Source organism: Akebia trifoliata, chromosome 5, assembly GCF_017979445.1.
Source record: "Akebia trifoliata isolate Shusen 1 chromosome 5, ASM1797944v1, whole genome shotgun sequence".
Taxonomy (NCBI): domain Eukaryota; kingdom Viridiplantae; phylum Streptophyta; class Magnoliopsida; order Ranunculales; family Lardizabalaceae; genus Akebia; species Akebia trifoliata.
This window is the reverse complement of record NC_141379.1, coordinates 31,676,655-31,696,733: the sequence shown is the minus strand read 5'-3', so window position 1 is coordinate 31,696,733 and position 20,079 is coordinate 31,676,655. Positions and strand designations below refer to the sequence as shown.

Sequence of the window (20,079 nt, the reverse complement as noted above, 5' to 3'; positions counted from 1 at the left end):
TAGTTCGAACCATGCTCTCTAATCTTCTTTTATGAGAATGGGGTTATTCCTCCAAAAATCAAGTTGGTTGAGAATTTGATCGAATTTCAACTTACAATCACGAAGTTCGCATATATTTTCTTTCAAAAATTACTTATTTATAGGATTGGGGTTTCTAGTTGTATTGTACGTTGACTTGGTCATATAGATATCAATTGTGAAATGACGACACCTGATAGAATGAAAATTTTATTTTTGTGAGATTTATGAAATATCAAGTCGCGTGTGTCCTTATCAATATGCAATATTAGTGGCTGGGCTGTTAAGTCAACTTGTAGGATATCAGATTGCATGAGCTCAAAGAATCATGACACATGCAAAAGGTTTCGTTTTATGGGTATGTGATTATCAACTTCACACTTGAAACTATGCGTACTTCACCATTCCTCGAGATATGATCCTCTGAATTGTCTTTGTATGCTTGAGTGAATCGACTTGCCGTCTTGTAAGTTATGGGAGTGCATATCTGGGAGTACCCTATCTGATGTTGACTTAGATTCGATGTGATTTTCTCTTGCTCTCATAGATTAGTTGATTCTTGTGAATATTTTTTTTAATATAAGTATTATATAATAGATTTGATATTAAAAATAGAGTCGTGATTTTTTGACTAAAAAATTTTCACTTGATTTGTACCCGGCTGATGTGGTTAGGGCACAGAATCATAGATCTTTCTCTTTGAGATACACAAGCGGAAAATTTGAGTCAGAAAATCATTAGTGTTTAAATTATTCCATTATTTGTCACTATCAACATACCCTACCCGATGCCATACATCCTGGACTGATAGCGAGGACTACTTTGTCATGACCCACCACCTTAAATTATATTTAAACCGATATTAGATATCATCGTGTCGGTATAAGCAAGTATTATTTTAAATAATAACTTAAACTACATCGATAAGAAACACATTAAAATTTATATTTTTTTATACTAATCGAGATGAAAAATGTCATAATGTGTACTATAACCCGAAAGAGATGCTTTAAGTGTGGGGACAAAACCATCTTAATTAGCTTTTATTTTCTATCATCTTTACTTCCTCATCATCTTATTAATAAATTTAAAACTCTTTCACTAAACTTACTCATTATTTGTAGGAGAATGATAATGTTGGCACTAGTAAGGCACTATTAGAAAGGTCATCACTAGTTCTGGACCATTAAATTTTCCTCGAGACACGTGTTTGATAGACTGTTGACCATTACTTTTTCTACCAGTAATAAAGATTATTAATGCAGACGAGTATGTGAGACAGAACGTAAGTAATCGATTGCTTTGCTTTTCTCGTCTTTAATAAAAGTAGCTATACTTCCACCTACAATTTCATTGATCATTTCTCTCTCTCACTCAAGTGTCTAGTATGGCCAAAGTAAGAAAATAATTCTAAAAAAATAATTCATTTAAGCTGGGTCAGGTGACTGTGACCTAAAATAATTCCACGTGGCATATCCACGTAAACATGGGATATTAATATTTGGCCACTATTTGATAAAAGATTTGGCAAAAAGGGTCCGGAAGATTTCAAAATTAGACTTCCATACCTATTTTTAAAAATATTTAGTATTACAATGTGTATTTATTTTTTAAAGAAAAATGTTGAACTGACTTCCTTCGATAGTATGCTGAATGTGTCAATGTGCAAAGAATTATAGATTTTTTGTCAAGTCATTTCAAAATGACTTCATTGGACATTGCACGCAACACTATGTTGATGTGACAGTTGATAGATAACCATAGATTTTTCCTCGAGATACAAGGAAAAAATTTATGATTCTCTACCCATTGCCACACCAACGCAATGTCTAACGAAGTTAGATCAACATTTCCTTTATTGTCTTGTCTTTCGAGAAATTTTTTTTATAGTTCTTTAGACACTGCTTTGTCAACAAATTGTTGAGTGCAGTGTCGAAGGAAGGCAACGACTTTTCTTAAAATGGAATGTACTAAGGAAAAACTTAGGATCATAGTCGTACAATTGCAAAATCCAATAAGATTTTGTTTAACCGATCCAAATATTTTGCATAAACTTTACTATTATTGTTGTAGGATATGTCCTCATTTTTGTATTAAATTTTTTAAATTTATTTTTTACATTTTTCCTAAAAATTTCAAATAAATGTCATTGGAATAAAATTCAAAAAAGGTAGATCTAGTTCGATCGATTTAGCATTCTTAATCCTTAACCCAACTTGAATTTAATGGACTGCAAAATTTCTAATCCAACCCTATTTTTGTGGTTCAAGATTAAGGTCCTAAAACCCCCAACCCCCATCAAACTCTTTTTTTTTTTTCCCTTAAAACATCTTCTCCCTCCAATTGAAAAATCCAGTTAACTTTTTTTTTTCCTATTGTTTGGCCGGGTTAGTGGTTAACAATTAGCATTTAGTATAAAGGAGGGGTTCAAGGGGTTTGAACCTAAGACTTGGAACAACCTCTACAAAACCTTACTATTTAGCTAAGTGGTCATTCTTACAAATAATAATGAATAAATAAAAATGAAACTAATTGATTACATCTATGACCACTATGTTTTAAGGGTTTTTCACACATTGGGTGTAAAATGCACAAATCAAAGGATAAGAATCATTCATATGTCTCATTGTTTTTTTTTTTTTTTTACTTACCGAGTGTCCGGGCCAACTTGCGCGCACCACAACTAATCTCGGAGAGGACTACCACAGCAACCCACCGCCATGGTCCCCCAATTAACATATGTCTCATTGTTAGCTTATAGATTCATTAAAAAGTGGACTCCACATTTTTTTTAAGCTGCTATTACCATATCAATTTCTAATTAAATCACGAAAGACTTGGACAAAGTTTGGTGTAGCATTAGTAAAATTTGGGGTGGCAATAGTAACTCTCTTTTTTCCTTAAAAAAACCCTTTGGTTAGCTCCTGCTTCACTATCTTAGGCTTTTGGGGGGGTCCCTTTATTCACCTAATAATGAATTTAGGAGGGTTTACATGAGATGACATTATTGTGTCCCTACATGGATTTAACAGCTAATCTATCACCAAAACATATAATTAATGAGGGCCCAAACCATCACCCCTTATTTTATCAAAGGCAATGACATGATGAAAGAGACACAACAGATTTATAATCTCTTCTCCTCTTTTTCTCATCCACTTATGATGCAAGTAGGAGAAGAAGACAGTACTATAGAGGTCTTAATCAGATTAAAAATATATATAAATTATAAAGAGCAGTTTTACTTAGCTCAGTTATTTCCAACACAGTGACAAAGAGACCATTTAAAAGTATATAAGACTATACATGGGGCATCTATGATTTATCTACCTAATAATGCAATTAATTGATGCTTTCTTATGTTTTGGATTATATATATAGAAGTTAGTCTATTATTACTCCTTACTTTTATTTCATGTTTGTATTTATATTTGTAGGGTCATATGGATGTCAAGATGAATAATGATTCAATCCTTTGCCATGTTTTTTTTTTTAAATAATGCTGGAATGACCTAAAGAGTGTACCTCATATCATACATCTTAACGTGAAAGTCTGCAGGAACCATAGATACTTTCATGAAGATACAAGTCAAAAAGCATCTATGATTCTTACACACTTCATTGAAATTTAGTTTAAAAATTAAAATTTGGGATTGTTGAATTAAATTATTTTAGTACCAACTTTTTTACCGGGCTGTTGGGATATAAGCATCCTCGACAGTTATGTTTTTTCGTGAAAGAAAAATAATTGTGGAGGATGTTAATATCCTAATAAAGGCTTAGACGTTACATAAGTATATGATTTTATTTTGAAAATAAGATTTTTTTTAAACTTTCAAGTTAACTATTTTGAGGTTAAAAAGATCATGATAAATTCATACTGTCGAAGATGGTCTCCATATCATAAATAACTCAGTAAAGGATTATATGCTCAATATTATATCTATGTCTATATGGGGCCAAATCTTAGGGATAAGGATTTACTATTGTTTTCGTTTTGCTCAAATTGATTACCACATCATTAATTCAACACCACCCTCTAAGTTTCATCGAAAAACTCATATATAAAAAAGAAAAAATTTAAAAAACAATTTCTTTTAAGTTTGATCCAAGGTTTTGAAAATTGACAGCTACAGAACTTTCACATAACTCCCAAACTTAAAATAAAGTTGATAGAATTTTGTGCTCTAAAACCATGAAGCAACGGATCATGATTTTGGATGACATTAGGAGAGTCCAAGGGCCACCCTTAGTAAGGGTGAAATTCTTACTAATTTAGTAATGCTAGTCGGATTCAATTTCGATGTAGTGTGGGTCCCCTACAATGAACACTAGTGGGCCCCGAGTCAGTAGGCAATCGATTATCATTTGATCTAGACTAAATATTTATGACTATTTTGCTAATGTATAGTTGTTATCTCAATCAAGTAAATTATGAGGACTCCTCAACGTCATTCACAAGATCATGTCTTAATCAAATCAACTTTCCTTTATGTCAATTTCATGGTTTCCTTGGGATATGTTGATGATCAGATGCTCCAAATATCACAAATGATCTGACTGGTTGTGAAATCCAGACCACATAATGGATCATATCAAACCCAAAATTTGATCTATAACCTAGGATCTTGATCAAGGATTTGGGATCACTATGGATCAAACATGGTTATTAATATGATAGTGTGTAAGAAATATATAATTTTATATTACACATTTTATTAAAATATGGTAGATGTTTTTATTTTTATTTTTTATAATATTGTTTATCAACTTAAATTTGATCGGATTTGAACCCGATCGAATAAGTTATCTAATGAATAATGCTAAAGTGACCTCAAGATCATACCTCAAATCACACATCCTGACATGAAAGTGTGTAAGAACCATGGATGCTTTTCATCGTGATACTCCAGCATGACTCTTATCTAATAAAACATAGATACAATTTTAATCGTATTGGACCGATTTCAAATTGATCTCAATCCAATCCAACCCAACCCAATCCAATCCATTGACAACCCAAATGGAGAATTAATATGGTGGTTGGTGGATCATAGGGACGTGAGTATGCGTCGTAGTCTTAAAACTTGCAAATCGGATGGGTCAAATAAAAATATATTAAATATATAAATGTTTTAAAAAAATAAATGGGATCAACTAGTTGCACACCAATCTTAAAAATTCCTTATTTTTTCGTATTTTTATAACCTTTATTTTAACCTGTTACTTGCACTCCAATACCTAAACTTTTAGGGTTTAAACTTTTATTTTAACTTGTAATTTTGTGTTTTTTTCTCATGCTTTATTTGATCATATTTGTGTTTAATTTTGATTGTGTTCTCTTTTGCTCCAACTTAATTAAGACATTGATTTTCTAATATATTTAGAATTTTAATCTGAACCCGTGTATTTTATGAGAACGTAACTTTGTAAACATGGTTCTGAAATAATAAAAAAAAATTATTTCTTGCAAAAATTACTAAACTAGCAATAATTTCTTTAGGCATAATTGAGGAAGAAGAATTTTTCATTTACAAAAAAAAAAAAAAAAAAACGAAATGCAACATTTTTTAATTATTTTTGGAGTGTAATCATCCAAATAAAGTGCAAAGGGGGATTTTTAAGTGATGAAGTGCAATTGATAATGGGTGGTGTGCAACTCGTTAGTCCCTAAAAAATATATATACATAACAAAATATCTCGATTGAGTTTCTAATCTGATTTGTGGCATTTTCAAGTTGACTTGACCAAATTGGTAAGTTGACTCAATGATTTACCAGGTGGCCTGTCAATTTTGCTCCCTCGAGTTTTGACGCCAAGTCACCTTGAAATTCAATCCAGTCAAGTCAACTTAGCCGAGTTTTAGTTGACTTGATGAGTTTTAAAACTATAGTATGCACTATGATGAATAGAAAAATAAATAGTTTAGCTAATCACAAGAACTATTGATGGATGCCAATTGGTTAAAGATGATGTTTTGAGATAAGGGTTTCTAGAGATTTGAATCCCCAATTCAAATCAAATTTTGTAAAAAAAATAAAAATTGAAATTCCCAAAGTTTGTGACGTATCTTGGTCCCATAAAGTTGAATCATATAGGGAATTTAAAATATTTGTTACCCATTTTAAAAAGCTTTCAAAGGTGATTCAAAGTTAAATAGTTCCAATAATTTCAATAGACATCATTGAAAGAAATCCATCACTGAACATTGGTTTTGGTCCCATAATAAAGTTTAAAAAGAAAGGAACAATAGATTGTGGAGGAAAATATCAGGTAGTCCTTGTACTATTCTAAATATGATAGCTCTTAGTTTGTATCATTTTGATAATAAGTCACATCTAATAGTATTTCCTCACAAAAAATCAGTTTGATTGGATGATCTAACCATATTTTCTTTTCGATCTTTCTTGTTGTTTAAATGATTACATTTAATTGGGTGATTACTTTGTCCTCATTTGAGATAGAGGTGCGTTCAACGGGAAGTGCTTATATATAGAAGCACTTCTAAAAGAATTGCAGTTGATAAATTGGTCAACGGGGGGGATTTTTTTTTTCTCACTTGTTTTTTGGAAAAATAGTTTCTTTGGTTATATAACTGGTTTTGGCTTTCTCATTATTGATTTAATACCTTAAACGATTTTATTGGTTATTTAATCATTAACGAGAAGAAGAAAAAAAATTTCTTATAACAATTTTTTTTCTTCTAAACATCATTAAATTCTCAAAAATCTAAAAGTAGGAAGTTAATGTAAAAGGTGAGAAGTCGAACTCTTACCATACCAAAATTTAAAATCATAAGGAACTTATCAAGGCTCGGCTTTCTCGTTCCTGAAAATCGTGTTGGTTAATTTTTAAAATTACAAAAAAATATTTATTTTTCAGGACATGAGATTGTAATTTTCTTAGTTCTTGATCAAAATGATTTTGATTATATTAAGTTTAAATATTAAGATGGGGGGTATTTTTCGAATCCAAATTTTGGTGTTGAATCACTTCTACTGTAACTTCTCTCATTATAATAGTAAAGATGTGTCGGTAAAATGAAAATTTTTAACAAAATTAAAATAAAAAAAAAAGAAGATTTGCATGAAGTTAATTTTATTTATTTTCGAAAGACATTATTGTTAACTTATGCCCTAACGATGCACTTTAAGATGCATTAAATACACCTCCAAAATTTATTTTACTACCTAAACAGTTCTCAAACAAATCTTTTCCTACTAAAAATACTTTCAAATGCTTATTTTGAAGGTGTTTTAAATGCATCTTAACACGTGTCCTAAATTTATAAATTTATAACAAATCCTAAATTTATAAATTTTCCTTTGTGTCCTTAATTGAATGGAGGTTTGTTGGAAAGCTAAATAAATAAATAGCAAATATGTTAATCATACATTAAATAATCATTTTTGTAAAATTACTAGTTATGAAAGAGGACATATAAAAAGCATGACTCGTTCAACATTTGTAGTAAAATAATTACTTAATATATTTATTTATTATCTTTAGTTTTATTATTATTAAATACCGTACGACTTATTCAAGGATACGGTACGACTTCTTCTTTTTTTTTTTTTTTTTTAAATATACTATGTATAAGATCTCTATCTATCTTGTCCAACTGATCATGTGTCTCCCCCTGATTGATCGATCGATCGATCATGGTCATCTTGACTAAATCTTCCGTGCCACGTAGCAGGGCCACCGTGCGCTATGACTTAGAAGTTAGGACTCGGGACCCTCTCTGTGCAACCTATATGGCTCATATGTGGTCCGCATCGAATTCTTACTAAATTGAGTCCGACTAACCTCACTAAGTTAGTAAAAAATTCACTCTTAGTAAGGGTCCTTGGTAGAAGTGGATTTAAAGCGAGGGCATTTGCTCTCATAAAAATTTTCTAAGTCTATGGATTAGTGAGTTATTACATAAGATTTTAGCAACGAATAAAATAATCTGTCACTATTGCTCTTACAATTTTTTTTTTCTCATTTTTAATTACCTCAAAATTATATATTTTTCACTCTTAATTCTCTCTCATAATTTTTTTTTCTACTCTTGGTTGCCCCCAAATTGGCAAAATCTTGGCTCCACCCTTACTTGGGCCCATCTTGAGACATCCAAAAGTGTGATATGATGCTTTAAGGTTATAAAAGACAAAATTTCATGAGCTTTGATTTTTTAATTTTTTTTTTTCAAAAATGATTATTTGTTCATCGTTGAATTTTAATTTTAAACTTTTGAATTAGATGGAAGTTTAGTGGCCATCTATTTTCAAAACTTTGGATTGAGTTCAAAATATTTGGGTTTTTTTTTTCTTCTAGAGTTTTTCAATGAAATTTAGAGGATTGTGGTGTTGGATTGCTAATGTGATTAGCCATTTGAGCAAAATGGCTGTTAGTAAGACGTAAAATCTTTACTGAGTTTGTAAGAAAATTATTTCTCTACTCAATTCAATTGTGATTCGAGGGGTCTACTTCTACTTCCTCATTTGTTAGCTTTATCATGTTGTGGGGGCATTTCTATGATGGTGACGCTTAGCATCCATGAAGCTTTATGATGCTAAGATACATCTTATCATGGCCTTGTGAAATTTCTAGAAGTGTTATAAAGGAGGGGTAAAACCTGAAATACTAGAAATTATTTGATAATAAATATTAATTTTTTTTCTAATAAAAATAATAATATTTAAAAATAATTAATTATCAAAATAAATAAAGATGATACCCAACAATTTTAAAACGACCAGGGCGAAGTAAGTTGTTTCATTCCTTACATAATAAGAATGATATCTATGTGACATGCTTTAATTAGTATTTAAAATATATTGGACTCCTAATCAAATTGTTTTCTACATCGCCAGTAATTCAATGTATTTAATTTTGAATCAAAATAAATCCCGTAAATACCGTATGGTTCTATAGGAGTGGAATACGGTTTTGGATTGCTACTATATTTAAAATTTATTCGAATTTCTAATTTTATAAGTGTCATGTTGGAATAACATTAAAATTTACATCGATTCTCACATTGCTAATGTGGAGGTGCACACATAACCATAAATATTTTCACTCGTATCTTGATGAAAATTATCTATGGTTATGTACATACATCCATGTCAACAATGTGAGAATTGATGTCAATTTTAATGATATTTCAATATTTTTCTTTTTATAATACTATTTGTATATCTTTAGACTTCTCAAGAATATAAAAATTTTGGTGGCCACGCACCGTTCCACGTAGTGGGGTATAGCCTGAGTGCGGGACGTAAGGACTAGTCTGGTGCGCGCAAACTGACCCGAATATCCTTCATTATCAAAAAAAAAAAATAATAATAAAATATATATATACAAAAATATATGGACATCCTGCCATTTATATAAGATTATTGTAGATATATTAATTAAAACATGGAATCATCCAACTATTTCAGACAATATTCGAATTATTTGTGAGAATTAATTTTTAAATAATAAATAATAAAATCAAATTTCTATTAATAATTTTCTTCCATTAAAACTACGGAGGTCCCACAATATATTATTCGTCATTTTTTGTGGGGTCCACAAATAGGTTAATCGAAAACTAGGGAAATTTGCTTGTACAGTACTCGAATGCATCAGCGTTTCACACATTAAAGTAAAGAAGTGTACGATACACTCCGACACGTAGCCAGAGACATTAACAATGTTTCCATTTGTCGTATTAGAAAGGGTAAAAACGTAATAATAATAAAAAAATATGGAGGGTACTTTCGTAAAGAGAAAAATTGGGTAGTTTATCTGATGCTCCAACGCCTTTTAAATATTTTTTGAAAATTGAAACGTGGCAAAATCTTGTCTCCCTAGGACACTACGATCCTGTCTCACACCACGGTCTGTTAGCTTGCCGCGTGTCAGTTTAAAAGGACAATAAATAAACTACTTTAACGAAAAAAGGCAAAATCCCAAATACCCATGATATCCTTTCTTTGTTGAGAAAGTGGACACGCAATGAGCATGATTCCCGCTGCAAATTTGTTTAAATGCCTCAGCTTTTTAAGATAATTACGTAAGTACCACACTGAACTATAAAACAGTGAAGGGCATTACTGTCAAGGAAATCATCTTGGGAAGCAATTAATAAAATCAGTCACATTTCCAGATTTACCCCCTACCACGATCCCAAGGCGGTTTATACAGTTTTTGAGAGTTAGAGGCTTTATTGACATTAAGGTAAATTACAAGGGTATCTGGCGTAATTGGAAGGGTACCTCGATTCACATGTAACAACGTGTCGTACGATAACACCCCATGTGACACAACCGTTTCGCCACGTACAGATATCCAAAACAGCCTGTTTTGCCACGTAAGATTCCAACGTGGCATATTAATCCAAGTCAGCAGTCTCCTAAATTTTCTTGGCTTTTTTTTGCCCTTTAAAAACTCTATCTTGGTTCTCTATTTGTTCCTCAAATCGCAGAACGAAAACGACTCTCGTTCTTCTTCTTTCTGGTGAAATTGCCGGAAATGAGTATTCCGGCCGTCGATTCAAATACATCTCGTCTGAAAGTTTGCATCTCCGTTCCTCGCAATCACGTTTTTCATGATCTCTGCTTTAGCCGATCAAGAAACCCTAACCACCGAAACCAAAGTCTCTTACTTTAGCAGTATTTTAGGGGTTTTTCGATTTTTGAATCGTAAATCGGACGGTAAAACAGTATAGAAATCTGAGAAAGAGCTATTGATTTTGTTTTAGATGTTTGAATTTCGTCATCTTTATCGTTTTTTGATGGAGCTGGAGTGTTTGTGTGATGATCGAATCTGGTGAGGCGTTCTTACGAATGAGAAGAACGATCGGAATCCATTAATGGCGTCGTTTTGAATGATATCTTGTTTAGCTGAAAAAGGGAGGAAATTTGTAGAATCTCTACTTTTTTTCAAGTTTAGGTAGAATTGGAGAACTTAGGGTTTTAGTATTTCGAGGATTTCCAGATCTTTGCTTTTGTTTGATCATTCTAGGCTCTGAGAACAGAGAAGTAGATAACCTAAAAAAACCTTGAATTTGACAGCGATTTCTCATTGTTTGAGAATGGAGAGAGGAAATTAGAAGGCAGGATTTTCGATCTTAGTGTTTCTGATCTTTCTACGGATGCCTTTCACAATGAAAATCCAGCCAATCGATTTTAACACACCAGAAGGATCGTTCCGGAATGATCCAGTAAAACCTGTAGCGAAATCTCGGTTCAAGAGGCTCTTTGAACGGCAGTTCCCAAACGTTCTGAAGATTACATCTGCGGAGAAGCCTGGTATCAGCGAATCGCAGTGTAACAAAGATGGAAATGGTGATTTCGAGCCGAGCTCTGTGTGCTTGGCGAAAATGGTGCAGAGCTTCATCGAAGAGAACAATGAGAAGCAAACAGCGTCATCAAAGTACGGTCGAAACCACTGCAATTGCTTCAATGGAAACTATAGTGACAGTTCGGACGATGAATTAGACGAATACAGCGGTTTCGGTGAATCGATCACTACATGTTCATCTTGTGGTGCGTGCGAAATTCTCAAGGTGAATTTTTCTTAAATTTTCTCAAATATCTAATTAGGCGTTTTAATTAAGAAACTAGTGACTAACTTTTTTCCCCTAAAAAAATTATTTTTTTTACAGAGCATAGTTTCTTGCGTCAGCGTCGCAGAGAGGAATCTCTTGGCTGATACTGCAAAAATAGTAGAGATGAACAAGAACTGCAACCGTAAAGATGATTGCAGAAAGATCGTAACTGAAGGACTCTCATCTCTCGGATACGACGCTTCGATTTGTAAATCGCGATGGGAGAAATCTCGTTCTTATCCATCTGGTACTCTCTCTCTCTCTCTCTCTCTCACACAATCAGAAATCAATTATTGTGGGAAAATTAATGAAATTGATGTATTTTTTTTCGATATTTTCGGGTAAATTCTTATTTCTAAACGGTTTCTTTTAAAAACAGGAGAATACGAATACATTGACGTGATCACTGAGCGTGAAAGATTGCTGATCGATATCGAATTCAAATCAGAATTTGAGATCGCTCGATCGACCAAAAACTACAGAGCTGTCCTCCATTCGCTACCGTCTGTCTTCGTTGGCAAAGCCGATCGTCTCCAACAGATAATCTCCATCGTTTCAGAGGCTGCAAAGCAGAGCTTGAAGAAGAAAGATATGCATTTCCCTCCATGGAGAAAAGCAGAGTACATGAGAGCTAAATGGCTCTCTCCTTACACCAGAACAACAATCAAACCAACCGAATCGGAAACAGAAATCGTAAATAAGTCCTTTTTGGTCACAACGGAACACTTTTCTGGTGGTACTTTGGTAACAAACCAGCTAACCGAAACGGAAACGGAAACGGAAACAGAAATCGAAAATAAGTCATGTTTGGTCAAAACTGAACACTTCTCTGATGAGTCCGGTCTTATTTTCGAGGAGAAAACCTCAACCGTGGAATCAGTTTCCGGCGAATCTGCGTCACTTCCGGCAGAAAATTCCGGCGAAGAGAAAATTAAGGTTATTGTGTCACCGTGGCAGCTTCCAGCGATCAAGCCAAAAAGCTACCAAAGTGGAGCAAAGATCGTTACCGGTTTAGCTTCAGTCCTCAAAGAAACCTAAAATTTTGAATTTTTTTTTTTTTATATCCGTTTTGGAGAATCTAAAATTTTGTATAAGCGTATAGTACAACCTCTTAATTCCCTTCTCGTTTTTTGTGCAAGGGTTTATAAGAAGCAAAGCTTTAAGCTTTCTACTGATATATAATAAAAACTGTTAAAAAAGAATATTAAAATAGCATGAAAATCATATTTTTCTTGCTTTTTCTTCTCTCTTTAAATCTTAAATTTTTCAGAAAATATGTTAGTCCAAGAAGAATCTAAGAGAAAGACTCGTTGAAGCACGCAATCTTTCTCGTTTCTCTGGAAAAAAAAAGAAAAGCTTGAAATTTTGTATTTTTTTCTTCAATTTCAAGCTTTTGCAGTGGCGGTCCCCCGAAGGAAAGAATATCTCTATATATTTTTATTAATTTTTAATTTTATTTTTTGGAATTTGTATGACGGCAGGTTCGTGTCATCTAAGAATTCGTGTCACGGAGACAAACCCACAAGTATTTCGTGATCTTCTCTTTCTCCTAAGCGTTTCTAAACCACTCTCGGGAAAACCACCATCTCTAAACCACTTTTGGTTTTCTGGGATTCTCAGTGGGCCGTAATAATGAGACTCTACGCAAAGGTAAAAGGTGAAGAGTCAGTGGCGAACCGTAAAACGAAGTAGAGAAGAAGAAGTCAAAATGACATAATTGCCCTTCTATTTTTGTTATATTAACCAAGTTAGGTAAGCTGTAAAAGATTTGCATCGAAACAATGATGAATGACCCTCCCACAGTTGTTGAACCACCACTGAAACCTACGGAGAAGCCACAGGCCACCAGAAGCGTCTTAGAAAGGCAAAAAAAAAAACAAAAGAAGGATGACGTCATATAGACGAGGACGTCTTCCCTGGGGTGTACTTTTTGATTATTTTGGAATCTTTACGGATCTCGAGGATAAACAAACGGTGCATGATTAGGGAGAACGTCGTCCTCCTCTCACGTGCAACTGGACAGTTTTTTAGTTGGGGGTATTAATCTGCGTTGCGTCTATTTTTGGCCTTGGATCGTTTTAGTTCTGATTTTGAACATAACTGGTGACAAAAGTCACTTTCTTATTTAAGGGCTTACTTGCAATATTAAAAACATGAAAGATTCTATTGCCACACCAACTTTTGCTAACGCCACCTCAATTCATATGTAAATCACCAAATTAGTTTCGGTTATTGGTCTTGACTGATACCAATTAGTATCAACCAACACATTCTGATATAGAAGCTCTCTAAAAAATGGATGCATATTGAATCACATGGTTTGTTTCACGTTAATTTAGATAATGAAGATTTGATCGTGGGTTAGGTTAGGAAAGATTCGATGAAGTTTTAAACGAATGCTACATTAGAGATGCCAATGGTTTGGATGCGATTTTCTTCCTATAGGAACTCGTAAAGCGTTAATTTTTCTCTATTCCAATTCTCAAATCAATGGAACCAAAATTGTAACCGTCAAAAATTCTCTTTAAATGATTTTGATTCTTGATTTTTATTGATTGTTATCGATTTTGGTTCTCAATTGATTCGATTCCAAAAGACTTGATTCAAATCAATTCCAATAAAAAACTGATTTTGATTCGATTTTTGATTAAATGGATTATCATTTGGCAATCACTAGCTACAAGGCATTGTGATTCAATCACAGGTGGTCTAACTTATAGCTACCACAATACATATTCGACCAATATTATGTATAACTCACAACTTTCAAAGGTTTCGACGATTAAGCGAATTTTTTTTTCAACACTTCTACAGTAGGGATAGGGATTGTTGGGCGAGGGTCACTTTTTTTTTTTTCCTTTCGTCGGGGAACATTTCTTTGACAATCTCCCAAAGTACATTCCTTGGACAAATTTCCCTTCCATGTTGGGGGGCATGACTTGACTATTAGATGGTTATGTAGCAATCATCATGATATAATAGACTTAAGCCACTAAGACTCTAACAAGATCCAAATCAAGTCGTTCGCCAAATCATGATATAAGAGATTTGAAGCGTTCGTATTTGTCAAGATTGAGATCGATTAGTCGCTCAAAGATTTGGTCGAACCATATGATGCCCATTTATGTATGAGGTACCATCAATGGAATCTTTTTTTTTTTACTTCATATACACAATAGGGATTATATTCTCTCTTCTACTTTTATACTTTTATTGGTGTTTAATGTTAATAAGTTTTTAAATAAATTTCTTTTTAAGAGAAATAAAAGAGATGTTACATTTTTTCTTTTTAATCTCTAAACAATATTTAACAATCTATTTAAATTAAATTAATGAATAGCTATTTATATTACATTACGAAAATAAAATTTTCAAATGAAATTATAATTTTTTTCTTGATTTCTTTTGATCTCTTCCTACTGACCTTCAAGTTCGTAATAACCCAACCCAACAATTAACTCTAACCTTATTCTCTTTCGCATCCCCTTATTCCCCTTAAAAAATTAATCGTAATTATTTTGTAAATTTGAGATTTTGATTTAACCATGTTACTTATGATTTGGGTTATTATCTCCCCCTTAAGGTCACGTGGTTCGTCAATTAATTTGTAAAGATTGTTGAGACCTGACTTGGATATGATCTTAACTCGCTAATTAAGGAATAATTTTTTTTTTTTTTTTTGGAATTTTTCAAACTGATACGTGTCTGATGGAGGAGAGGAGAATGAAATTTCACCTTCACATGATACATTCATTTTAATTGTTATTTTAGTTAGAGATCGAAAGATATCTTGATCAAATTTAGGTGAGGTGTGAGGTCAATTTCTAATCGAAATAATAAAAGAGATCGCTAAGATAAGACAACATTATTACGTTTCGCAAAAGCGATATCCCACCCACTCTCCTATTTTAATCAGTGTTCTTAAAACCAAATCAAGCCAGTGGTCCAACCAGCTTTTTTAATAAAGTCAGTCCAATTCAAGTAAAATTTGGGTAATTTTTACATAATTGAACCAATTAAACTTCTAATTTTTATAAATCCTTTTAATGCACAAATATTCAAAATGTTACCTTTCTAAGACAATGTTCTTGAAAGAGTAGTTTCCATAGTAGAATGATTCTTATATAACCAAATCTCCAAAAATTTATCTTTAATATTATCTTCTCATTAAATTACAAGAACATAATATAAAAATTATGATTAGTTAAACATATATTTTTTTAATAAATGTAAGTCAATCTAACCACTTTGACAACTTTTTGTTCAATTAAATTGTGTTTAATAATCCTTGATTTGATAATTAGTAGAGGGGGGGATGGGTAATGCGAATTTCTTACGAAATGAATTCCATTGTTTGATTGCACCTAGGAAGATGTCAATAAGAGACTTTTTTTATTTGAGTCGTGATAATCTGACGCCCCCTTTGACATACGTCCCATCACAGAACCGTAGATCATTTGCCTCAAGATACACAAGAAAAGAGTTATGATTTTACATATCTCGAGGCAAATGATCTACAGTTCTGTAGTCTCGCGAGGGGGGTATAGTAACTAGCATAAGTGATTGAAAACAAAAAAATATATTAAAATTATTGACTAAAATATGTAATATTTATATTTAATATAATTATATTTTCAATATATATGACAAACAAACTCAACTATTAAAAATTATAGTTTTTCAACATATATATAAAAGATAAATAAAGATAGTTTGCTGGTGAAGGTTGTTTGCAACAAAATAATATTATCATCATTCATCATTATTAATTTAAGGAACTTAAGAGTTACTTTCATAAAAGAGGTCTTGGTAAATTAAAAATATATATTAAATATAATAACATCCTGATTTAATAAAGTATGGGGTATTTTTGGAAAGAAATGGCCAAATAATATACTCACATAGGGCAGTTGGATTACTTACCCTACATAGATAAAGCAAACCATCCAAAAAAAAAAAAATTTGATAATAATAATAATAATTTTCTATAAATGCTAAGCATATTCATGAGGGTAATTTGAAATAAAGATCACTAGATTTTATCGTTTAGTAGAAAAAATAAATAAGAAAATACTTAAGTAACATTAAAATTGACACCAATTATCACATTGTTGATGTGGATGTGTATACGGAACCATTGATGATTTTCATCGACATACGAGTGAAAAGAATCTATGGCTATGTGTGCACATCCACATCAGCAATGTGAGAATCGATGTTAATTTTAATGTTACTTCAACACAATTCAAATAAATAAGAGCCTTGATGCATTGACTTGAAATAATACTCACTATGGTAATGTCTGTGATTACGTCCTGAATTATTAGATAGGAATTCGAAAATAAAGAGAGAAACAAAGTAAATCACTATCGTGTAAACAAAGAATTTGAGAGTAAGGATCACACAATCTCCAAGATCATTTTTTTTGAAAACGGGGAATATAAAAGAAATAAAAGCTGGTTATCGTAATCAAGCCGATGACCATCGCATTTCAAATGTGATACTCTAACCTCTAAGCCAAGCAAGGTTTTTTCAACACTCAAGTAATACTCTGAATCTCTATATATCTTTTTTCAATTAAAATTTTATTTCTCTTCTAAAAGCTCGCCTCTGTATTTTAGAACTGATTACATACCCTTAGGCCGTAACCACTAATCATAGTCATCTCCATTGTGACTCATTAAAATAACTTAAATGACCTCTTCTTCACCCTCTAGTTGAAAATCCTTTAATTTTACCTAAAACTGCTTATCTTCAACTTCTAAAGTAAATTTTTTTATTTTTTTGGCCTAATCTTCAATCTCAAGGTTGTCTCTTTCAACCTCTAAACCTCAAGGATGAGAGATGAATTATTATTATTATTTTTTTTTGGTAGTTGAAAACCATGGATTTTCGAGTTAAAAATCATTAGTTCTAAAATTTAAAAAAAAATGAGGGTATTTAGGTCATTTTAGAAGAACTAGCCACAACTAGGAGGGGAAAGGACTAATGTGGATGTCAAAAAATAAAAGGTGCCATAGTGAACAACCATCACAAAGTACATAATCATGGACATCTACGAAGAAACGACATGGGGAAAGGGCTACATGTAGGCCCGAGAATGATACTAGAGTGAAAGTCACCATAGAATTTTGAAGAAAAAGTTACTCGAGCACTCCAAAAGAAGGGTACCAAAGTGAAAGTTGACAGAAAGTAGATTATTCCTAGATCTATGTTATATGATTCGTCGATTTGCTTGGTTCAAATTCAAGTTTGCAATTCCCAACTTTAGAATTAACCTGTTTCGTTAAATGTAATTTCATTAAGTGCATTTAGGTAATTTATATTAGTCTCAGAGAAAAAGATTTAGTTCAAGGGGGCATGTCACTGGTTTGAAGACACAAGGATATCTCTAATATCGAACAAAACGTGGGCGGCATCAAAACATTAACAAATTCAATACTAATCGAACCGTGTGGTTCGACATAGTAGGAACGAATCCGATAATAGTTCTAGACATCTGCTAAGCCTTAACTTTCCACACGACGTCTATCGGGTATGTAGATGCAAGGATTTGCTCTATACTTTTTCTCTCTCCTAGTTCGGGCGGACCTGCAAATCAGCCCACTCTGACGATCAAGTTAGACAAATTGATCAGTGTAGTTTAGATTTTTGAGAGAAGAAGGATTCCAACCTTTTTTTACCTATAATCCTCTTCCTTTTATAGACATTAAACTTGATCGTTTTCTGTGCCATCCTTTGAAATGACCCAAGGCAGTTAGGTTACTGAGGGTAGTTAGCACACTCCCTGACATGTCAGCGACAAGGTTTTTGCAACTGCCCTGCCACTCCTGGGATAATCAGAGCTGATCTGACATGATGTGAGTTGTTAGAACTGTCAATCAATGGCACATCTGTCAGATCCCTCTTGCCGACCTAGACTATTATTGTAAGGGCTACTTAATGGATAGGTGGCTCATGTCCGAGCTTATACATCCGTGCAACCGAAGAGTCTAATAAACTGGTTCTACATAACAGTCTAACCGAGCTTAAAATTATTACTTCCGGGCTTTGCTCGAGCCACGTGTCTATGTTTAAGAATTTCCCCCACAGGGTATATTGGTTAGGCTCATTTACCACTCATAAAGAAAAAGTCAATTTTCATATCCTAACGTTAGGCACTTGAAAGTTGAAAATAAAAAAGAGTTGTGATTTTCTAACATACGCCCCCATACTGCCCTGTGGGATGGGCTAGAACCATAGATTTTCCCTCTTGAGATACACTACTGTACATCCCTATAAATATGTGTAGTTGTATATCCTGAGGAAAAGAATCTATGATTTTAGCACATGCCACGTCAAGGGGTGTGTGGGTCAGAGGGGCGTTAGAAAATCATTATTCTATCAAAACGTTGTTTCAGTGAATTTTTATTTTGGGAGTACAGCTCTTTGACGACCCACCTTTTTAGCAAGAATGCTCCATTCTATCTTTATGATAGTCTAGAAATACTTGGAAGTGCTCACTTTCGTCATCTCGAGTCTATTATATATAAGAATAGAGAAATTGAAAAAAATGTTGCCCATAGAGCTGAATGTTGGATGATTAAGAAACATTGTCCTACTAAATTGAGCGTAAAATAGATTTGGATGTGGATATGGATGAGTGGAAAGATCGAAAGATAAAATTAAAAATAAAGTCATTTGAGAAACTGTAACAATAGCTCCATTAAACAATAAACTAAGAGTCATTTAGATGGTTTGGGCATGTTCAATGAAGGCAAATTCAGTTGAAGGCCACTCTAATAAAATTCTATCTGATCTTATGGAACCATCGCAAGCGCCACAAAGCAGCTCTACGTTTGTAGTGAAACATCATTAAAAAAAACTAGAAATCGAACTATTTTATGACCAAAATCAACATGTTAGGTGGGTCACATAAAAATACCAGCTAAAGTTCTTTTCTAACCTTGGTTTGCAAATTTCTTACTTCGACTCGCACCTTCCTTATATGACAAGGAACACTATTGATCATAATTCTCAAACCAAGAGTTATCATTGCTCGGAGTTCAATTTTTTAGGTGTACTTATTGTGGGTATCCCCACCCTTTGGGTGAGACTAATCCCATGGTCACACGCAGTGCCTCCTTGGAAAGTCCTACGTGTAACTGATTGAGTCGAGGGTCAACCGGACCCTAGAGGGTGGCCCCAAGGAATTCATAACTTCGTGGGGTTTCAAACACTTGACCTACCCTTCCTGAGGAGCTTATCAAGGTTCGGCTTGTCACTAGGCCAAACCCTTGGGGTTATGCTCGAAGTTCAAATTGAAACGAAAGGTCTCAAGTGAAATACTCCAAGACAATCTGAAATGTTCATAATGTTTCAGAGTCAATATTTCATTCAGGTGGTAGCCAAAACTGGAATGTTCATAGCTTTGCTAGAGAGAGTCTTGCATGAGGATTTTATTCAAACGAAAAGAAATTAGTAAGTAGGAGAGA

General features: G+C 33.1%; 1 protein-coding gene across 1 annotated transcript; it reads left to right on the top strand.

The window, feature by feature from the left end:
- Positions 1–10,459: 10,459 nt before the first annotated feature.
- On the top strand, positions 10,460–12,852 carry LOC147402221 (uncharacterized). Its single transcript, XM_086443796.1, has 3 exons — positions 10,460–11,563; positions 11,663–11,852; positions 11,985–12,852. Exons 1-3 carry the CDS (start codon positions 11,150–11,152, stop codon positions 12,641–12,643), a joined length of 1,263 nt encoding a protein of 420 aa, XP_086299922.1. The 5' UTR covers positions 10,460–11,149; the 3' UTR covers positions 12,644–12,852.
- Positions 12,853–20,079: the final 7,227 nt, after the last annotated feature.